The sequence below is a fragment of the Molothrus aeneus genome, chromosome 2 (assembly GCF_037042795.1).
Source record: "Molothrus aeneus isolate 106 chromosome 2, BPBGC_Maene_1.0, whole genome shotgun sequence".
NCBI lineage: Eukaryota > Metazoa > Chordata > Aves > Passeriformes > Icteridae > Molothrus > Molothrus aeneus.
This window is the reverse complement of record NC_089647.1, coordinates 86,244,458-86,265,772: the sequence shown is the minus strand read 5'-3', so window position 1 is coordinate 86,265,772 and position 21,315 is coordinate 86,244,458. Positions and strand designations below refer to the sequence as shown.

The following is a 21,315-nucleotide window of genomic DNA, read 5'->3' as shown; positions in this document are numbered from 1 at the left end:
TTGTGCTTTTCATCAGATGAATTTCAATAATCATTAAACAAAGTTTTCTCAGTTCTGCTTTAGGTCTGGCCCAACATATCTTGCAGACCTTACTCCTGTGCAACACTGGCAAAATCCTGCCGTCCTGTAAAATCAGTGATGGCAACATGAATAATGAGTTGCTGTATTTATACAGCATCAGACTTACAGTTATTTTCCAGTTGTCTATACTGCTTTTCTTTGTATCTAGACCAACCCTGGAGAGTAGAGAGAAGTCTGCAAAGTTTTAGTCCATGAGATCATCTCGGTAATTTCTTATTGCAGGCACTGTCTGTCTAACTTTAGTTCCCCTGTTAAATAATTGTGATATTGTTTCTTTAAAACCCTTGACAACAAAAATCACAACAACCATAAGTAATCCATAGACATATGGAATTGTTTTGAGAAAGAAACAAATTGCTGAGACTCCTTAAAAATGAAAACCTACCAAGGAAACCCCAGCAGCCTTTGACAGTCTGCTCTAAAAATTTTCACTTGCTTTGATGTTGTTTGTAATTTATGCTCCTCAGAGGCTTTTAGATGAAGGAAATCATCTGTTTTAATAATGTGAAATCTTCTTCTGGCTACTCGAGATGGGAATTCCTGCCCTGTTTCCTGTGCCTCTCTGTCATGGCCAAAAGGGGAAGGAGGGCTTAAAAATTGCAAGGCTGTTAGTGATCAGAGCTGTGGCATCACCTACCATTTCAAAATGTCTACCCAAATATTACTTACCTCTCACTGCTGAAGTAACATGTTAAGGAAACCTGTTAAGCTCATTCTCCACTGCAGTGTTATTTCACTGTATTAGTAATTCATAACACTAGGTTATGTGGTAACAAGTATAAGACAAAGGCAATTTTTGAAATAGTCCCTTTAATTCAAAATTATTTTAATTACTAGTGATACCTGTTCTTTTTTTCCCTCATTTCTGTCCTAAGTCTCTTCATGATTCAAAAATTGCCACTGGGCTATCACCTCTCATAATTGCCATTCTCTGAGCTGAGTGAACAAAGGAAAAATTAAACTGGAGTGTGTCAGGCAAGCAGAATAGGAAATATATGTTCCTGCAGGAAAGCTACTCTCCTCCTAATTACCCTGCAATTGCCAGGTTCAAAATGTAATTTATGAGCAGCATAGATAGAATGGCCACATTAGTCCATTATTTCATGATGATCTTTTCTACTCCTGCCTTCAGAAAGAAGGGATTTTGTAGCTGTCAGTGCATTGGCATTGTCAGCAGCTGCTCTGGGCAATGATGCTAGACAACTGCACTGGAGAGATACTCCCAAAAAAATGTTAAGCAGTCTCCTAACAGCCCAGTTTTATAGAAGAGAGGTGCTGTAAAGTACAGCTTAATAAATAAAACTTAATCTGATGGGCTGCCTCAGACACTGCTGGTCATGTTCAGCAACAGATCCAGAAATGTTTGAAGAAGGAAGTTTTCCAGCCTGTGGCTACTGCTGTTGCATGTTTCACTTACTGTAAAATACACCAAATTCAGCAAATGAACCTCACAAACACCTCCTGAGTCCATTTTGCTCATTTGCTACAAGTATGGAGTAGCCTGCAAAAGGATGGAGTAGAGAGTGAAGCTGCATGTGATACATGTGATAGGCAGCTGACATGTTTCAGCTGTAGGTTTGGTGCCTGAGGCCAAGTCTGCATTTCAGTCAAGTTGGGGCAGTGACTTACTCATCATCTGAGTGAGCTTTAAACACAAAACAGGGGGACACTCAAGGCCAGATGGAACTCAGGCACCATTCAGTGCCCACATTATCACATTATCACATTAGTTAGCACCATAGTTTGTGATACTTGAGTTAGTCCCAACAGGGTCACAGAGTGACTGAGGCTGGAAGGCATCTCTGGGGATCATCCAGTCCCACCCCCGCTCAGAGCAGCATCAGCTAAAACAGTTGCTCAGGGCCAAAGTAGGGTCTTGAATTTCTCCGAGGATGGAGACCCCACAACCTCTGTGTAACCTGTTCAAGAGTTTGATCACCCTCACAGAAAAAAAAAAAATTGTTATATTTAAATGGAACTTCCTGTGTTTTGATTTTTGTTCTTTGCTTCTTGTCCTGTCACTGGGTATCACTGAAAAGAGCCTAGGTCTGTCTTCTTTACTTCCTCCTGTCAGGTATTTATCCTTCTCAGTCATCTCAGTCTCCTCATGTGAAAGATGTTCTAATCCCTTAATCATCTTCATGGCATTTTGCTGGTCTCCATATCTCTTCTGTGCTGCAGAGCCCAGATCTGGATCCTGGGAGAGGCCAGGGGAAAGCAAAAAAGTAGAAGAGGAAAGGCTAAGTTCAAAGGCAAAAGGGAAAACTGTCTTGCTGATTCTGGATGTGACATGCAAACCTCTGAGTCAACTGACTGAGAGTTCATTGCCTTCCAGCTGTACACAAAGTCCATCAATATTTTTCTTTGTTGCAATCTAAATCCATAAGGAAGCTTGCCCCTTCCCTGAGAAAGCATTAGATTATATTGCTTGGGAGTATCAGTCCTAAATATTCTGTTTCAGTTTCCTGCAGAGAATGTTGAACAGAGTGCTCTTAGGAATGGGAGATGCCTGCTCTGATTCATTCTTCCAAGGTTTTGTTTTTACTTTGCCCCTGAGGAATTGGCCATTTTTAATGACTTTTATGATTAATAAAACTGTCTGAAGGCCTGCTGGGGTCTTCAAGCTAGTAGTTATCAACAAAGTCATCTAGCTTTCTCCCCTAGTGCCTAAGATAATGGCAAAGACCCAGCGCTTGATCTTTCTCCCCAAGCTGAAGCTTGCCTAGCTGCACTCAGGGTCGTGTTGGGGTGGTGAAAAAAAAATTCCCAAGAGTTACTTTCATGCTGCAATGACTATGGAAAATCATACTCTCCTGGAAGTCTGTGTCTCATCTTAGCAAAGCTCTTGTGCAGACTCTCCAACTTTCCCCCAGCTGTTTCCCAGCTGCAGGCAGGTGATGTGATACCCTTTTAAAGAAGCACTGAATGTATATCCTCACAGCTGGGCACTGAACTCCCAGCAGCAACACATGTTGACTCCTACACCTTGAACAGTCTCCATGCTGGGTCATACTGCTGAACACACATTCCTGCTCTGAAGAGGCTCACCACTTGACACAGCACATCCTAGGCTATGCAGGAGCTCAGGCAGGCAGAGGCATGTTTGAGACACTGCAGTAAGACTAATGCCAGAAAGGGACTATTGGCCTGGGGGCAGAGAGAGGAAAAGGGCAGCAACAGCTTGTTGTGGCACTGGGAGGGGAAAGAAGCACCAACTGGCAATATTCCTCCCTGTCCCTGTGCCCTCTCCCCACTGCCAAGTGTGCATTTCCTTTCTGCCCCACTGGGAAAGGCAGGGAGAGCAAAACATGCATTGAAGAATAGGCAAGGGCATCTCCACAGCTTTAGTGATATTGTAAATTCACAGGAAACCTAAAAAGATGCATGGTGGTTAATGAACAGCAAAACATGTGAGATATGGATTGAAAGGTATATTGGAAGATATATGTTTAACTACATCAGGACACAGCATGGTATAAGACCAATTTTTTTTTTTTAATTAAAATGTCATATAGATCTAGTGTTTTTCGTAGTAGTTGGTAGCACATTTCACAGAAATAAAGGATTGATAACATCCTGCAGGAGGTTGCAGCTGGGGAACCACTGAGTCCAGACACATTGGTACCACATTGTAGATTAATAAGGCAAATAAAATTATATTTACTTTGAAATTTATTTCTGCCTCCCCTCATCATCTGTGTGTGCATGAGTAAACCTCAAGTTTACTTTCCATTGATAACATCTAACAAAAAGATGCAATTCACATTCAATTTTTCCTTTGAATTGTAATGGGCAATTTATATCACTCTTCGTAATATTTATATATTTGTGCATATCATACTTCTTCATAGTTTTTCACAGATCACATTATACCTGAGGAAGGCACAGCAAAGGTTACTCGTAGACACTGCTCTCTTCTTCAAAATCCTTCATCAATTATCTGCACACTGTGTTTGCTGGGTTACAGTGGGTCAGATCCTGACACCCCCACTAGACAGACCATTCCTGCTCTTCAGGAGCACTTCTGGGTACTCTTATCCAAGCTGTAAAGTATGATATTACTAAACCAGAATAAGAGATCAAGAATCTGAGCCTGGTCAGAATGGGAGAAGTTTTTTTTGCCAGGGGCTCAGACCCCTGAAAACCTAAGGCTGCATCACCTAAGGCTGCAAAACCTAAGGCTGCATCACAAGCCTGTTGATTATTTACTCAACAGCTAAAAGTTCATTTTAAACATTCTTTATTTCCAGCTAACATGTCAATAATAGGTGAACAGCATATCCTGGGCCACTCTTTCCAAAAACATATCAAAGCATATTTGGATGACGATGGAAAACAGGCTGTGCCTACAACAGAAAGGAGAACAGAAGAACCTTTTATAAGTCTTCAAATAATCTCAAACTAATTAAGTTTTAACATCCTCTCTGCTACAATTCTGGGCTTTATTAGCTGTTCTGCTTGCCATTCCTGAGCCTGCCTAATGTCTTCTGTAGAACAACTATGCATTTTTTTCAGGCATTTGTCATTTCTTGAAACATATAAAAGAGACACTTGGATTCAAATAACAGACCATCTAAATGCTGTTCTGCATAGGGAGTGATATATGCTGACAAGGACTAGAAGTCAAATGTTCTTTTTATGTTTTTTTATGGTGAGCAAACCTACTTAAAACAAGCTTCTTCTCAAGGCAGCATATTGATTAGAGCTGACGGGCCAAAAAGACCTTTGGGAGACAACAGAATATGGCTTGAGTCAAAGAGTAACACTAAAGCTGGCAGCAGCAACATTAACAGTCAGTGAAACCTGAGAGAGTTTGTCTCATGCTGAAATTTATTGCACCCATTTGGACAGCCATTATGGTAGTTAGTAATTTTATCTGCACAAGTTCATCTGTATTTGGACTCTCAGAGCTTAGTGAGAGGTCCTGCAAGGCAGAACCATACCCAGGGCTCTGCTGACTGAGGCAAATGATTTCTGTGCTGAGGCGAGGTGTGACTATGCCTAAAGACTATGAAAGGTTGTTTGTATTGATGGCCAGCCACAGCATTAACAGTAATTCTGAAATAAGGTGACGGCAGGCCAGTGCAGATGAGGATTTTCTAGTCTGCACTACTGTGGTTTTCTTCTGAGGCTTGATGAAGCTGTCACTCACAAGCAAACATGGCTGTTCTCTTGGATAGAAGTACATTTACACTTCACATTTTAGTAAATAAATGGGCAAAAAGACCAACACCCAGTCTAATATCCAGTGAAACTGTATCAAAATCTCCTGATGAGACATATTGAAAATGGTAGGTTAAAGCCACTCTACAGAATATATTGCATTGCTCCTTTGCCTAGTTTCTGCAATTACCATTGCATTGAAATTGCCATTACTATTACCAGTGGAGATGTTCCGTATCTTCATTGATGATGGGTTCCAGTGCTTAATTATCTTTTTTTTTTCTAACATGTCTCTTGGTGGGTTGAAGCCAACCAGACTGCTGGAATCACCTTCAAAATGTTAGTGGAGGATCTGTTCCTGAGAGAGGTATAATTGTTCCTGATACTGATGTAATTGAATCTAACAGGGCTTTTGATAGTGGTCTAATGAAATAGTGGAGTACTGAGTTGGGAGTGGATATAAGTCTTCATATTGGATACCAACCCCACCTTAGGACAAGTGGAGAGAGGTGACTGAACCCTGAAAAGAAGATTGTGGAGAGGAATCTGAACCAAACCTCCCTGGTTTCCCATACAGATTACAATGCACAAGGTGCTGGGCATTGTAAAGCACACAGTTTAAGCAATCCTTAGGATCTTAAATTCTTTCTGAGTCCATCAAGAGAGGTAGGAATCTAGGATCTTACATTCTTTCTAAGTCCATCAAGAGAGGTAGGAATCTCTAGAGAGCACAAACTGGCCTTGACCAGACAATAGAGAGATCTCAAACAGAAAGATCCTAACATTGCCAAAATAGTGAAAAAAAGAAAAATTAAAAGTTCTGGGGCACATATGAAAGAAAACACACAAAAGCCATTGTCCTTGGTCTCAGGGGGAAATCAGAAGCAGTGTTCTATGACTGAATCTTCTCAACAAGTTTATCCAGTTCCAATTTATTTCTGGCCCACCCTCCCTCCCCTCAAAAAAGTCTCTATAGAGATTGCTTCCTGATTTGACAGGGGATGCAGAAGGGTGCTGTTCATGGACTATTCTCAAAGCTGTTCATCATTCTCCAGGCCATTGGTCCAAGGCCATGTTCCAAGGACAATATAGGAGATACAGACTATGAAAGTCATTTCTTCAAGTCCCTGTACTTTGAGACATTAAGAGGCTAATTAATCTACCAAGGTAAAAAGACCCTATCAGTCCTCTTCTACTAAAGAGTTAACTTGCCTGGACCAGGGATTCTCTCCACTCATATTCAGCTGATGCAAGATCAATGACAAACACACCAAGGAAGTCAGAGTTGCTTTATTTTTCTTGTGAGCAGGTCAAATAAAACACTGCTGATGCTCCATTTCTCTGGAGCGACAAGCATACACTTGGCAGCAGCGGAAAGCAGACGCTGGAATCTGGCACCAGGCTCCCAGCACAGCTGTCAGCCTGCTGACTAATCACTTCACCCCCACATTAATGCTGCTGTCTGCTGGACCCTTTCATCTAAGATACCCCAGCACATGCTCCTCTTGATAGACCAGTTGATACAGAGGTGCACCATTAATTGTTACATAGCATTTTATTTTAGGAGATTTTTTAACTCAAAGTGGGTTTTTTTCTAGAGGCTTTCTCTTTTCTACCATATTCCTTCACAATGGGAGCTATGATTTGACTGCCTCCAGTATCAACTAGACCTTAATTAGATGCCCCTTGCCATAATGGATTTTTTCAGGGTTTTTGTATATTTATGTGCCTGAGCTTCATAGCTTGTTCTTTTAAACAGCCTTTCCTATAAATTTTTCTTTGATGACTATTTTGACAAGCTGCAATTGCACAGTGCACACCTGACTTTCTCCAGAGAGATCTGGTTTTCCTTCAGTTTGTGTTATCAGATGATACTTGTAGTCTTGTCAGCACAAACTATTTAAGAAGCTCCCAGGGAAAGTGCTAAAATATAGTGGGGGCCTATGAACTCTCTTCTTGGCAGCTGTGCTTTATTAGCTGAGCTGTGCAAAGGTGGTGCAGCTAAGGTAATGCAGTGCTTTCACAGAAGTATTATATATTGTGACAAGCCGAACAACCTCCAGGACTCTCACTCATCATGACTCCCATTTCATACCTCATCCATTACAGGAATGAGGTATGAAAACATTTCTCTGTTTCCTAAAGATATTAACAGACTCCTGGGAAATCGTTTACCTGGAGAAAGGGAGAAAGGAAAGTGTTGAGCCTCATTTTTTTGCGTTCAGGCTGAAACAGCGAGCTGTGGCAGGGCTCACTGTCTTCTCCTGTTAGTGAATGATAAGTTTTTGCAATTGGTAACTGGTTCAGAAATTTAATTGGTTTAATGCTTATAGTTAGCAAAGGCACAAAACCATAAATTTGTGTCTCTTCCATACTGACTTCAGAAAAAGGATATCCAAGGGCTTTTTAAAGAATAATAGAAGACATCTCCTAACACACTGACGGTGGGCAGTTCAGTCACACCCATGTATGGGATGGTGGCTGGAGCCCTGGAAGGGTCGTTTGATTTGGCCATTTAAGCACAATGGAACAGACCTAAAACTAGAGCAGAGCCTTTCTGTCACAGAAGCATACAGGCATGGAAAGGCTTGGGTTAGAACAGATTCTAAAGATCAGGGGAGTTGGAACTGGGTGATCTTTAAGGTGCCTTCCAACCCAAGCTTTTCTATGACTTTGTGATTGTAGTCATCTTTGAATGTTAAGTACACAGAGACTTTTGTACTGGTATTTGAAGCCATGGTGGTATCTGGCTGTTGTCTGTGCATGTTCTAGAGTTTATGGTATCATTTCTCTTTTCTCAGCATGATTTTGTCCTGAAACAAATGGATGAGGTCCACCTCCATTCTGTGGGCTGTCCTTAAGGTGCTATTTCTTGGCATTCTACATTTGCCTCAGAAGATATCCCCATATGTTCTGTTACAATATTGGGATGGCCTGATCTTCAAGTCCTTATAATTCCCATGCTTCAGAGGTCTTTGCTGGAAGAGAATTTGAAAAATACACAGGGGCAGCAGCAAGAAGTGGGCATTTTCATGGCTTCTGTGATCCATTCACAATTATTGAGACAGGAATTCCCTACTGTGTGCATGGGAGACATGCAATATCTTCAGTGCCAGGCAACTTCAGTGCCAGGCAGCAGAGATATTTATACAGATCTTGGCACAATGCTCTCCGTCTGTGCTTTGAGGAAGCACCATGTGCAATTTGCTTATTGCAATAAAGGGATAAAGAGTTTTCCATAAAAGACCTTCGATGGGTAGTAGGTTGGCTCTGAGGGAAGAAGGAAGTGATGTTTCAGATACTTTAATCTGAAACCAAAATAGAGGCTCTGCCAACAGATGTCCTTTAAACCATGGAATATGTTTTCATCACTAAATTTGAAATACTGTTTCAGAGTCTTGGTCAGATTTAGTGTTGGATTTAAATCACTGTAGCCTAATTGAAGTTAATGGAGCTATGACAGCTTATACCAGCTAGGGGGCTGGTGTCTGTTTCAAAGTATTGTTTTCCCACAATTGGCCTTGATTTCTAAACAGTGATAGACTTTTTTCTGGGTATCCCAAATAGTCTAAGTATTCATACAGCCTTTCTTTCCACACTTACCTCTCAATGTTGACAATGCGATCCCTAACAATGTCTCTTGTTTATTCAAATAAGCTCTTCTCACTAGTTATTGCATTTCTCTCTCCTCTGGGAATTCACAACCATTTAGCAGTTGCACACCAGAATGATATTTAGAAGAAAAAATAGTTTAGATGATCACAGCTGTGCAGATGACACTGAATAAATAGAGCCCTATCTCCAGACACAGAAAAAAAAATACAGCAGACAATGTCTGATAGTCTTAGTGACGTTTTTGGTAAGAAAGCTTTGGATACAATTCTAGCAAAGTGAAATTACACAGACCAACTGGACTCTAAAATGTGATCTATTTTCCCCCTGCTCAGCACTGCTGAGGCCACACCTCAAGTACTGTATTCAGTTTTGAGCATCTCACTACAAGAAGGACATTGAGGTGCTGAAGCGTGTCCAGCGCAGGGCAACAATGATTGTGAAAGTTCTGGGACATTAAGTCCCACAAGGAGCAGCTGAGGAAACTGGGCTTGTTTACACTGAAGAAAAAGAAGGCTCAGGGTAGACCTTATTGTTCTCTACAACTACCTTAAAGGAGGTTATGGTGAGGTGGGTGTCAGCCTTGTTTTCCACGCAACCAAGGAAGGACAAGAGGAAATGGCCTCAAGTTGGGCCAAGAGATGTTCAGGTTGGATATTAGGAAAAAATTCTTCACTGGAAGAGTGGTAAAGGGAAATAGTAGAGTCACCATACCTAAAGTGTTCAAAAAATGAATAGACATGGCACTTTGTAAAATGGTTTAGTGGGCCTGGTGGTATTTGGTCAACGGTTAGTCTTGATGATCTTGGAGGTCTTTTCCAACCTTAATGATTCTATGAGCATTTGCATAGCCTTTGTTGTGGCTGGAAAAGTATTTGAGAGGCTCACTGATATGTTCCTTTGGCTGAGTAATTTCTCCAAGGCCTGATTCTCCCTTGCATTGCATTCTTGATAATCATTCATGCATGTGTAAAGTACCTTCATATTGTAACGCAGTGAAGAACTGGGATGACAAATTCTTCAGCATCAGAGGGATTTTTTTCTATATATTGTCACTGAATACTTGCAGTTTGGGAAAGAACTCCATCAGTTTTACTTGTATCTTTATCCATGCTGCATGTGTTTGAGCCTGGATTCCTGCAATGCAGCATATGCCTAGCCTGGGAAATTCTTGTGGCCAATGCTGAATGCCATGATTTATTATCATGGGAAGCAGTGCAGCTGTAAGCAGCAGCTTAATATGAAGCATAGAGTGGGACTCAGATCCAGCATGATTAACCTGAAGAGGTCTCATGAGGGCCACCAAAGCAATCTCATTTGGGAATCTGTCTCCACTGACTGAACAGCCAGGTCTAGCACCTTTCTGCATAACTGTTCAAACCACCTTGGTGCCATTCAAAGGCTGGCCATGGCCATGCAGCCTGATGGGGCTAACAACTGGTCCCACACAAATGACCTCTAGGCCTTGTCCAGGGATTGCGATGGCTCCACCTCTCAACTTGGATCGCAAGTCAGTTTGAGTGGGGAAGAAGTATTAATCTCCCCAAATCACTGGATTTCTGAACTGGCACATAAGAGAAAAATTGGGGCTACAAGGAACCTAGCAGTTCTTTTAAGAAGGGCAGTTGTCTACTAGACAGTGCAGGAAAACAGGTTGTTGGAGACTTGCATGGAAATTAGGTGCCCCTGTAGCCAGGGTAATGGGAGATATCTGATCAGAAACTTCAGATGGTGTGTTGGTTTTTAAATGGTCTTATTGCTGAACTTCTGGCAAATTTACAAGGTATTTACTCTCTCTCTTAAGTCAGAGAGTGCAAGTTATGATTAAGAGCTCTAAAGAAAAGTGGGTCTCACTTAATTGTCGTTTAATTCCTTAAAATAAAAATAGAAATTCTATGATGTGGTAATTAATTCTGGGGCATAAACCAGTAGCAAAATATGCTCAAATGTTATATGCCACAGTCATTAAAATGTAGATCAGTCTAACTGCATGATCTTGCTTACATACTTCAGAAAGAGCAGTCCAAAATAAAAGTTACCAATTTAAAAAAAAGGTTGCTTTTTAATAAGAATGCATGAAGACAGATGTAACTGTTATTACCCTGGTCACTATAACATAATGAGGATCCTTATAAGAATATGCTATATTTCAAAATTGAAAAAGTAAAAGGGGGACAGGAGACTTCAGCAGTGTTAGCATAAATGCGAAAATATTGTAATGTTTAATTTTGTAGTATATTGGCTACCATTAGAATGGCAAACATAGATTTCCAGATGTTTGTGAAGAATCCAACAGTTATATTTTATATCTAGGGCTGTAGTAACAATTTCTATTCAGCAGCCTGGAAAAACATTTCATGTCACAACAGGAAAGAAATATTACCATGGGTTTTTTCCCCCTCATCCCCTATACAGCAATTTTTGAATATTTCAGTCAATGACAAATAAAAATGATGGTTTACAAATTAAAACCTCAGTCACTAAGGGCAGGACATAAATGTGCAGATGTTTTGGGATGCTCAAGAATTTTTCAGTCACAATGCTGTTGTGGAGAGGACTGGAAATCCATCAGAGTCAGACCCTGTCAAAGGCATTCCCTAAGCTATGCTGTCTGAAAAGGCAGTTAACTTTTCATGATTTTTCCACATTTTCTTAAGGAAAAAAAATCAAAACCACAAAACCTATTCATAATGGCTTGTATATAGCTCTCACTATTTTATAAGCAAGGGATTAACTGCAAGTTATTAAAATAAGTGAGCAACCTAAATCTGGAGTTCACTGGGCAACCTGTACAAGTCAGGAAAGCTGCATTGTCCTGAAACTGTTTACAAAATATCCATTTTCCTTCTCCAAGAAAGAAAATTTTTTACAAGCTTCCCAACTGTTTCTGTCACCTCTGTGCCTTAATGAAGTTACACAAATGGCTGCCTGAAAATCTTGTCTTTACTGCACCTACATGGCTAGAGAAAAAACCAAGTTTTTAAAGGCACTCCTTGTAACTGGTACATTTAATGCCTGTGCATGAAGACAGACCTCCTGCCACCCAGGAGTTGGCAGACTGTGACCACGCATGTAGCACCAAGCCATCCTGACAGAGCATGAGCTTTTACTGCCACCTCTCTCTCTACTGCCCAGTAGTAGTTACAAGGATGGAAATAAAGATCAAAAATATAAATGGATGTCAGCTCCTCCCTCTCCTGTTTATTTTACTTGCTTTTAATTAGTAAGGTGAGATTTTTTTTCCACTGCCTGGTCCCACTGTGCTTTGAAGAGTGCAGAAAACTCTCCAACAGTGTCAGGATTCCCCAAGCAAAAAAACCTAAGAAAGCCATGGACAGCTGTACCACCTCCTAGCAAAAGGCAGCGGGGATGCTGCAAGTAAAGGCAATGTGCTGGCTTGTGCAAGACAGGTGGTCCAGAGGGGAAAGGCTGGCATATGTTAGGGGAGGCAGGTAGAGGGCCAGAAATTGTGCAGCCATGGGGAATTGTGAAGTTGAAACCACCTCTCTGATGGCCTGGCCCCTTGTCAAAGCTTCAGGAATTGCCTGTCGTATGTAGCTTGTGCAAGGTGTCAGGTATCAGTTTTCCATAATGAAAAACACCATTATCATGTAAGGACAATTCATTAGGTGCAACATAGCAGAACTGTAATTAATTATTAGATATTATTTCTCACAAAATGCTTCTCCAAGATCACATTGCATTAGCCACAATATTGGACTGATGGAGCATAAACAAGGGTAATGATAAACAATGGTGAATGGAATTGGGAAGAGATGGTTATCAGGGTACCAGTGTGTTTCATGTGTTTCATTAATGATCTGGAAAAGTAAGTGGATAACCATTTAATTAAGTTTGCATTTGATACTAAATTAGAAGTTGCTGCAGACACCTCTGAGGGCAGCAAAATAAATCAAAAGGAGCTAGAAGCTTGCAAGGTAAAAGAGGAAAATGAGATCTGGTGTGAAGGAAAAAAGCAAGCTAATCTCTCTGTAGCAAATAATCATGTAGCTATAAGTAGAGGAATTCTGAAGAAAGCAGTGTTGAAAGTGAGGTAGGGATGTTAATGGACTATACATTCCCTCACAGCTCGGATATATGTTTACAGAAGCAACGCATCAAGGAGCAGGAAGGTAATAGCCCTTCACTGCAGGGCTGTAGTGAGAAGCCATCTATAATGCTGCACTCTGTTTTGGGCACCCTGTTATCAGAGAGATATAGACAAATTGGAATGAGTTCAGAAAAGAGCCATAAAAATGATTCCATATCCCTGGAGATAATGACTTATGAAGAAAGATCAGAAGAAGTAAATGTGTAAGGCCTTGCCTGAAAGATGACTGAAGAAGGACAGGAAAACAATCTGCAAAAATGTGAGAGTAAAAAGGGAGGAGGATAATTTATCATAGTAACTATTAGTAATACGATGAAATAATAAGTAACAACTATAAATTCTAAAAGGGCAACTTCTGGTTGAACGTAGGAAGAAATTTCTGACAGTGGAATTTGGGTTAGTTTGCAGAGAAGTTTCCCAGGGGTAAAAGTAAAAGCTGCATTCAAGTCATTTAAAATCAAATTGGACAACTCACTAGAAAATGCACCCTGCTATAGGGAGCAATATTGCATTGCCTAGGGAATAAGCTGGATGACTTAATATGATATTTCACACTCAAGTCTTTATGACTGTGATATTTTTAATATGCATGGTCAACTATTTCAGGAAAATACACATTTCTTCTGCTGTCAGGCCTGATAATACAAACACTTGCATGCAAACATAACTTTAAAGAAGGCAAGTAGCTCTGCTGACAGCACTGCATTGCTGACTTGCCAAAACACAAGCCTGAGCTCTTCAAGTTTTTGCAGACTGAGTCTTAGATCTTGAATTGTCAATATCAAGATGGTATATATAGGTAACCACATCATTTATGGGCAGGTAAAGAAGCGTGCAAAATGGAAGATGGGGGTTGGAAGCTCCAGTGAAGATGTATCATTATTGTTATTTTTATGGTTATTGCTATTACTGCTTATGACTGGTAGTGTGGAGTTCAACTCTGTTTCTTAATTGTTCACCTTTTTGGTCTCCTGCTTTCACCTCTGGGCTGAGTGTTCATTAGACAGCATAAAACTGCTTTCTATACTGCTTTTTTAACACTAAGTATTTTTAATATATCCTAAAATATCTGTGGAATGGGAAAAGACACAAGGTGAAGTGAAAACCTGACTCTTCCCCAGATGAAAAAGATGGCAAAGGCTATGGATTTAAATGGATATGAGAGTAACCCCATCTTTTCCCCCCAGTTATAGCAATGTAACATTGAAATTACTTCACTCTTTATTAGCAGCAGAGACAAGCTCACAGGCATTCACAGAGTATGCTCCCTAAAACAGCATAGTTCTTATATGTGGGGGTTTCATGTTTATATTCCTGTTTTCTTCTCTTCCCTCCCTGTCCCACACCCCATGGGCTGTGTGTTGGGCTGGCAGCCTGGTGGTGCCGCAGACCAATGCCCGAGCCTCGGGACTCTCCAGCAAGGGCTCGAGCAGCAGCAGCTCCAGTGAATCCGAGAGCAGCTCCGAGTCTGACTCAGAGAGCGAAAGCAGCTCCAGCGAGAGCGACGGCAGCAAGGCCTCGCACTACTGCAGCCCAGAGGTAAGGGCTTCGCTATCATTTGGGGTGGCACTCCATTACTACACACACTCACACCTTCTCCCAGCCAGACCAACACAAGGAGGCTGTGAGGAGATGCATGGAAAAACAATGGGAGAGAAAGGCTCAAGGATCTTCCTCCTGGCATGCTGTGAAATGTAAGTGGCAGTGGATGTTGGGGCAGATTAAAGCATTTGAAACAAAAATAAAGAAAAAAATAACCCTGTTAGATTTTCCTCAAATTGGAGATGAGTGGAGCACCTTGCAAGGCTCACAGCTTGCTTGAAGTTTTATGCAACTCTGCCTCCATAGCAATGGCTTGCTTAGTGTGTAAGTCTTGATGTGGGCTCCCAGCACTGCAAGGGAACTAAAGGCTTCTCTACACGGGGAAGCTATTATAAAATCAGTTTGAGAGTAGATTTTTAAAAGAAACCAGTTGTTCACTCATGCACTTCCCTTGCCTCACTCTCTAAGTGAATTATTTTCTGCTACTGCTGCCTTTATGTGATTTCTTTCAATTCACCTCTAAAATGGACTAAACTGAATTACTCATGGTGCAAAACACTGAGCCCAAACTAGTCATCTGGAAAGCTAGCACTGAAAACTTCCACATGTAGACAAGCCCTAGCCAAACTACAATTAAGCTGCCAGTGCTGTGACACCTTCTGCTTTCACCTCTGCAGAAAGCTCAACAGACACAACAAAGCTGCTTTCTTTGCTCTGCTTTTCTACCAGGATTGACATTTTTACATGTTTTGGTCAATACACAAGTTTAGAATTAAACTATGAACTCCACAGCCACATCACACACATTAATGTATGTAAAAATATTCCAAAATCTAGCGGCAGGATTGTAAATACACATGAAATACAGTCTGTGTATTTTCCTACTCCACATAAACCATCCAATCACAAGAATCCTCCCCCCAAAACTATGTCTCACCTATTCTCTCACCCTGAAAAACAAACTATGCTGCAAAAACAGCAAACCTTTCCTCGTATTCTCCTTGGTTTTTTTGAGACATATTTCCAATTGAGCAAAATGCAGTACTCACAGAAACATCCTTAATATATTTTTCTCAGGTTCTGTCACTTTTATTCCTTGTTTAACACTTATCTTCTGTCTTTCCTTCACAGCACTTTCAGACCCATTTCCAGCTAATTCTCCTCTTACTTTGCCCACTTCCTACATCTTTCTCTTCTTTCCAGTCTCTCTTGTTGCTCTCCCTGCAGTACCCCATGTTTTATTTCCCATTCTGAGCTTTCTTATCTGACCTGTTAAGACCTTGTTCTCTGTCTACTTAATTCCCTGCTGGAATTAGTGCAAAGATCTCATTCTTGGTCTCTCCTCTCCCTGTGGGATCTCAAAAGGTGGAAGAAAAGGGGCAAAGAGAAGAAAGAAAGGGGAAGGAAATACGAGATGAAAGGAGGAGAAGCACAGGAAGGGAGGAGTGGTTACCTTTTAGGCAGATACCCATGCTGCTTGGGCCCAAGAGCAGAAATTCCTCAGAGAATGCACAAAGCTAATTGACTGAGGCAGGTCTTGGATTTCATAAAGTCCAACAGAGAACTAAGTCATGGAAACATGGAGGAAGTGCCTCCTCTTAAGCATTTTATTCATATCCTCTCGAGATCTGTGGAACTACTTTTGTACAGAGCCTGAGCTGTCAGTGATCATTGTCACGAAACAGCCGCCCCACTCCAACAGATTGCTTGTCTCTTTGCATTATAGTTGTGTGGTTTGCCTTCTAGGACATGCTGTATGAAACATGCCTACACAAAAATGTAAATGACTCACAAATGCGATGGCTTCGGTGATTTTCATAGGCAATTTTCATCCCTTGAAGGGATCTAGGAGACAGCACACACAGATATGGGTGTCCCAGGGAAGTAGAATACCTGTGTTTTCCCCAAGGGCAAATGCTTTCCCAGGGCTATCATATGACTGATGGAACCAGTTCAAACATGCTCAAGTGATGTCTCTGACTGCAAGTCCTTTCAGCTTTGCATAAATGCTTTAACTTACATTTATGCACCCAGTGAAGCCATCTTTCTAAAGTACATGTGTCGCAGACATCTCTTCACTAAAAATCCTTTCTTAGGATTTTTTCCCTTCTGAGAAGCTGAGGCCTCAGAAACAAAATGTAGACAATAGTTATCTGCTGCTGTGGAATGCATCAGGTGGATTTTTGATTGGCCCATCTTAGATGTTTATAATTAATGGCCAATCAAGGCCAAGCTATCTCGGACAGAGTCTGAGGGAGCTGCCTTTTGTTATCATTCTATTCTTAACTAGTCTTCTGAGGAAACCTTTCCTTCTATTTCTTTTTAGTATTGTTATAATGTAATATATATATAAAATAATAAATCAAGCCTTCTGAACATGGAGTCAACATTCTCGTGTCTTCCCTTGTCCAAGAACCCCTGTGAACACTGTCACATATATGCCAGTTTCTTTCCCAGTAAATGGAAAGAGACAGGTCTTTGGAAGCTCCCTAAAGGGAGGCCATGTCCACCTAAGTTTAAGTAGTCGACTCAATTCTAGATTTAGTCTTAAAATTATTTGGCTAAGACAAAAAAAAAAAGTAAATACATCTTGGTTTTTGATTTAGCATTAACTGGTGCTTTCAGTTCAGGTTCAATGAACTGGAGCAGTCCAGCACAATGCTGGGCAGAAACTCTGTATTTAAAGTTTGGGAGGAACTTAATGTAGAAATCTGCAAACCATTATAATGCCTCCATTATCCCCCCCCCAATAATCTGAAACATTATATGTACATACTCAAAGAATTTTATTTCTGGGACAGTGTATCTTCTGCACTTGAGGTTATATAACAATTCAAGTGCTATTTCATGTCTTCTGTAATTTTTTCCTCATCTCATTTTGAGATTTTCAAGTTGTCCTCAGGTGTCTAAATGCAGCTGCCTAGAGTGAAAAAGCAGCTCATTGTAAAGCATACATATAAAGTAGATTAGATGAATTGCACCCTAAAAGTGTCTGTTTCTTTCCATTGACTATTTAGAGCCAGTAGTGACTAGCTCAGCTGTCTTCACTTTATGTCTGCAGTAAACTAAGAATAATGGCTGAGCTAGAACAGGAGACAACATTCAGACTGGTTTCAGTGATGTGGACAAATTAAGGTGCCTCAGACATTAATGGGAGTAGTTAAAGCTTTGTGGACTGCAAACCTAAAATTATGAACAAGGAACTGAGACTTCTATCTCCTGTTTCTTTGCTGAAGTCATGAATTCTTGGGATGACCTTAATTAATGTCATAAATGGTGAATCTGGAAAACAATGACATCTTATCCTTTTTCAGGTGGTTGAAAAAAATTTGGGTGCCAAGTATACAGAAAAAGCTACATTTCCAAGCTAAAAATTTGGTTTATTTGTTCTTTGTTCCATTGAATTATCCTGCAGGCCTTTACTAGAGCTGTCTTTGGTTAGACAACCACGAAGTCCTGCTATGAGGGAGGATAAGAGTGGGGAATGGGCAGGAAGGAAGCAGAGAAGCTATCCCACGGGACAAAGGATCACTGGCCTCACCAACAGTAACCAGCCCAGAAGAGAAAGATGCCCCTTTCTGAGCCTCACCAGCCCCACATACCAGATGCAATGGCTATTACAGATTTTGCTGTTGTAACTGTTCACAACCATAGTTTCTTCCTCCTTTTTAAGGAGGAAGAAATATTGGAATCTAGTATTGGAATTTTACCATTAGACCATGTGTAGATGCTGTAGTTACCTTTGCAAATAGGATTCATGGGTTTTGGCTGTCCTGGGGACTATTATTGACAAAGACTGCAAACTACACTCTCCCTTCCCTCCAGAAAACTCTTTGTGCCAAGAACCACCTCTTAGAGTATATGTGTGCTGTGCCTAACACATGGGAATGCCCAGTTCTAATTTGTTAAAGCACTATCAGCAGTGATTATAGTAGCAATATAATCCAATAGTAATAATAATCATCATCACCATCATCTTCTTCATCATCATTGCTGCCTGTGCCTTAAACATAATGAGAAAGCACCACATTTGTATGGGCATTGCCCTGGGTGAAGTATTTGATAACAGGGCAGCACAAGCAAGTTACCACAAGGGTAAATTAGTACATGGATTTACAATAGGCAGAGTTGCTTGCAGGGATGGTGGGCTAAGTCCATGCACATGTTATGGGCTCTCATATCTCTCAGTGAAAGTGGTGTCATACTTCTAGTTTACCACATATTAGCCATGCCTTAGGTCCCTCTTTGTAGTAACAAGCATAGAGTCACCCCATTACACTGGCATTGTTTAACAGCCCTTTATCCTAGAAAGTGTTTCTGGATAACATTTGGACAAGTTTCTTTTTGGATGCATGCCATTCATGCGTCTGGTTGCACTTGCAGCCTTGAAGAGATCTGAGATATATAGAAATGCTGCGTGGGAGTCATCCCACCTAAAATTGCACACTTCTTCTGTGGATACCTACATCTGCTCACCACCTCAGCCTCCCCTTTACAGTCTGTGGAGAGGAAAAGACGTTTTTAGGGCCCAGCTCATCTGGCCTATTTTATATGTCTATTTCAAGAGGGAATTTTTCACACCCTAGAAGAGTAGTTCACTGACTGGAGAAGGAACTTGTTGACTAGCTAAGATATAGGTGTCTATGTTGTACAGATGAATCCACCCACAATATTTAAGGAAATGTATCACATCCTGTTTCTTCATGATGCCTGGCACATGTGTATGTCTGTGGTATGTTGATCCCTGAAAGTATCCTAGTTCTGTGAAGTTTCCTGGCTTAAGTTTTCATGCCAAACCTATATTTAATTGCAAATCAGCTGACCAACCTATATTTAATTGCAAATCAGCTGATAACAGACTGTTATTCCTATTACCAGTGCCCATCTGGACAGCACTGGCTTTACCCCAGTTGAAAACTGCCCAGTTCTCTAAAAGGCCCTAGGGGCAGCATATTTCCATGCATTAAAACCAATGGGCAGAGAGTATTTTGGTATCAGAATACCCTGCATATATATTCGTATGTATTTCTATCCTTACATGCTGCTGAAAAACTTTCAATCCAACAAACCAACTTTTCTTCCATGGAATGGTGTGTGGAGTGGAAATTAGGGATTTTCTTTTTCTCCCACAAATAATTATAATTAGGCATGTATAATGGATGGGCAAAAATTTTCAAGTGAATTTTCCCAGTCATTTTTTTCAGCGGTCCTGCTATCTATTCTTGGCTGTCATGATTTGTTCTCTTGCAAGATGCCTTCTTTTTTTTTTTTTAATGTGATCTCAAAGTGCAGTAATTTTCAGTTAGAACAATCAATTGAATAAATTACTTGCAAAAATGAACTGGCATCACTCGTGTACACTGAGAATCTCAAATATTCAGAAATGGTATCAGGGCCCAAAATTAGTGAGAAAAGTTTTAAAATTCTGATTTTTTAAGTTTGGATTCTTTTAATTTACCTGATAGACTACAGACATTTTACTTTTATCAGATGAATCTTAAAGGATTTTTTTAGCAGACAGATCTTGGGGGTTTTTTTCAGAAACCACAAGGATGTGAATTTTTATTTAACTAAACCTCAAAAGTGCACCTGAAACTCCTGACAAAACCAGTAAAGCTGGTAACACTGTTGATCCTTTTTAATAAACTTCATAGTTGGTGGATAGGTTGGTAGGACCATAGGTATTATGCCTAAATAGCAGACATACTACTCTAGCAAAGTCCTGCACTGCCAGGTTGTGATGCTGCAGCATGTAATCACTTTTTCCTGCTGGTTACTGTGATCCCTTGAAATCTGTGAGCCACCATTTTCAAGAATAACAAGATATATAAAGAGGCAGAATGGGATGTAACAGATTAATTTGGAAGTTTTTTTGAACTTCCAAGCAGCACTCACTCTGACCTATGCTTACAGGCAGAGGTGTATTTTTCCCCATGTGCTTCTGATGTATCTCCTTTTCTGAAATACTTCTGAACAGTGGAAAGTCTTCCATGTATAGTGAAACTTTCATTATATATCTAGTAAATTCAGTATGTGCACAGTGAATGGCATCAAACATATCTATCTGTATTTTCAACAGCAATTTAAAAAATGCTGTTCATTTTTAGATAAAGAGTTAAGAGCTGTAAAAATACAGCTTCATCCAAGAGAAATATTGACCATCCATTTTCAAGATTTACAGCTCAGGAAAGAAATTCTTCATGTAAGATATTAGGGAGTATGCTTTAAAAAACATAAATGTAAGCCAGTCCTGCAAACTTCCCATAGGTCTGGGTTAGCTCAGTAATGAGTAAATTAGACACTTTAGCTAGAAGGAATATTTTTATCATATGAATTCCAATGTCTATTTTTTTGCTTATTTTAGGAGCCTTTGCTCCTTGTAGAGTGCATACAATCCTCAGTGGGTGATTCTGAAGGCGCCCTTGGCTGTACAAGAAACTTGTGTTGCCCTCAGGCATCTACTTTAAATAAGAAGTAAGATACTCTTTTAAGTTAGAGACTGTGGATATTCTCTCTTGAGCAAACTTTCTTCCAGAGCACTGATGGTTTTCATGTTCGACTTATGACACAGTTTTTGATTATTCACATGCAATGGCCTAGTGAACCAAATATTGGTTCCATCTGAGGAAATTAGGGAATTTTTCACTTTGGCTTTTGTGGGGTTAGGTTATGGCAAGCCGTCTACTCCTTCATCTGTTTTTTTCTGGGGTTTTTGCCTTTCCTCTTCATTTTATTACATTCAAATTACTGATTGCAAGCTCTAGAAAACAGTCACACATTGTTCTGAAATAACATTGTCTCAGCTG

The 21,315-nt window shown here is 40.4% G+C and overlaps 1 protein-coding gene across 1 annotated transcript in view; it reads left to right on the top strand.

Annotated features, from left to right (window-relative positions):
- AFF3 (ALF transcription elongation factor 3) overlaps positions 1 to 21,315 on the top strand; it is a 318,235-nt gene that overhangs the window by 261,233 nt on the left and 35,687 nt on the right. Inside the window, exon 11 of the mRNA XM_066571787.1 lies at positions 14,341 to 14,506. Coding sequence (XP_066427884.1) covers positions 14,341 to 14,506 — 166 coding nt within the window. The remainder of the gene's footprint in view (positions 1 to 14,340; positions 14,507 to 21,315) is intronic.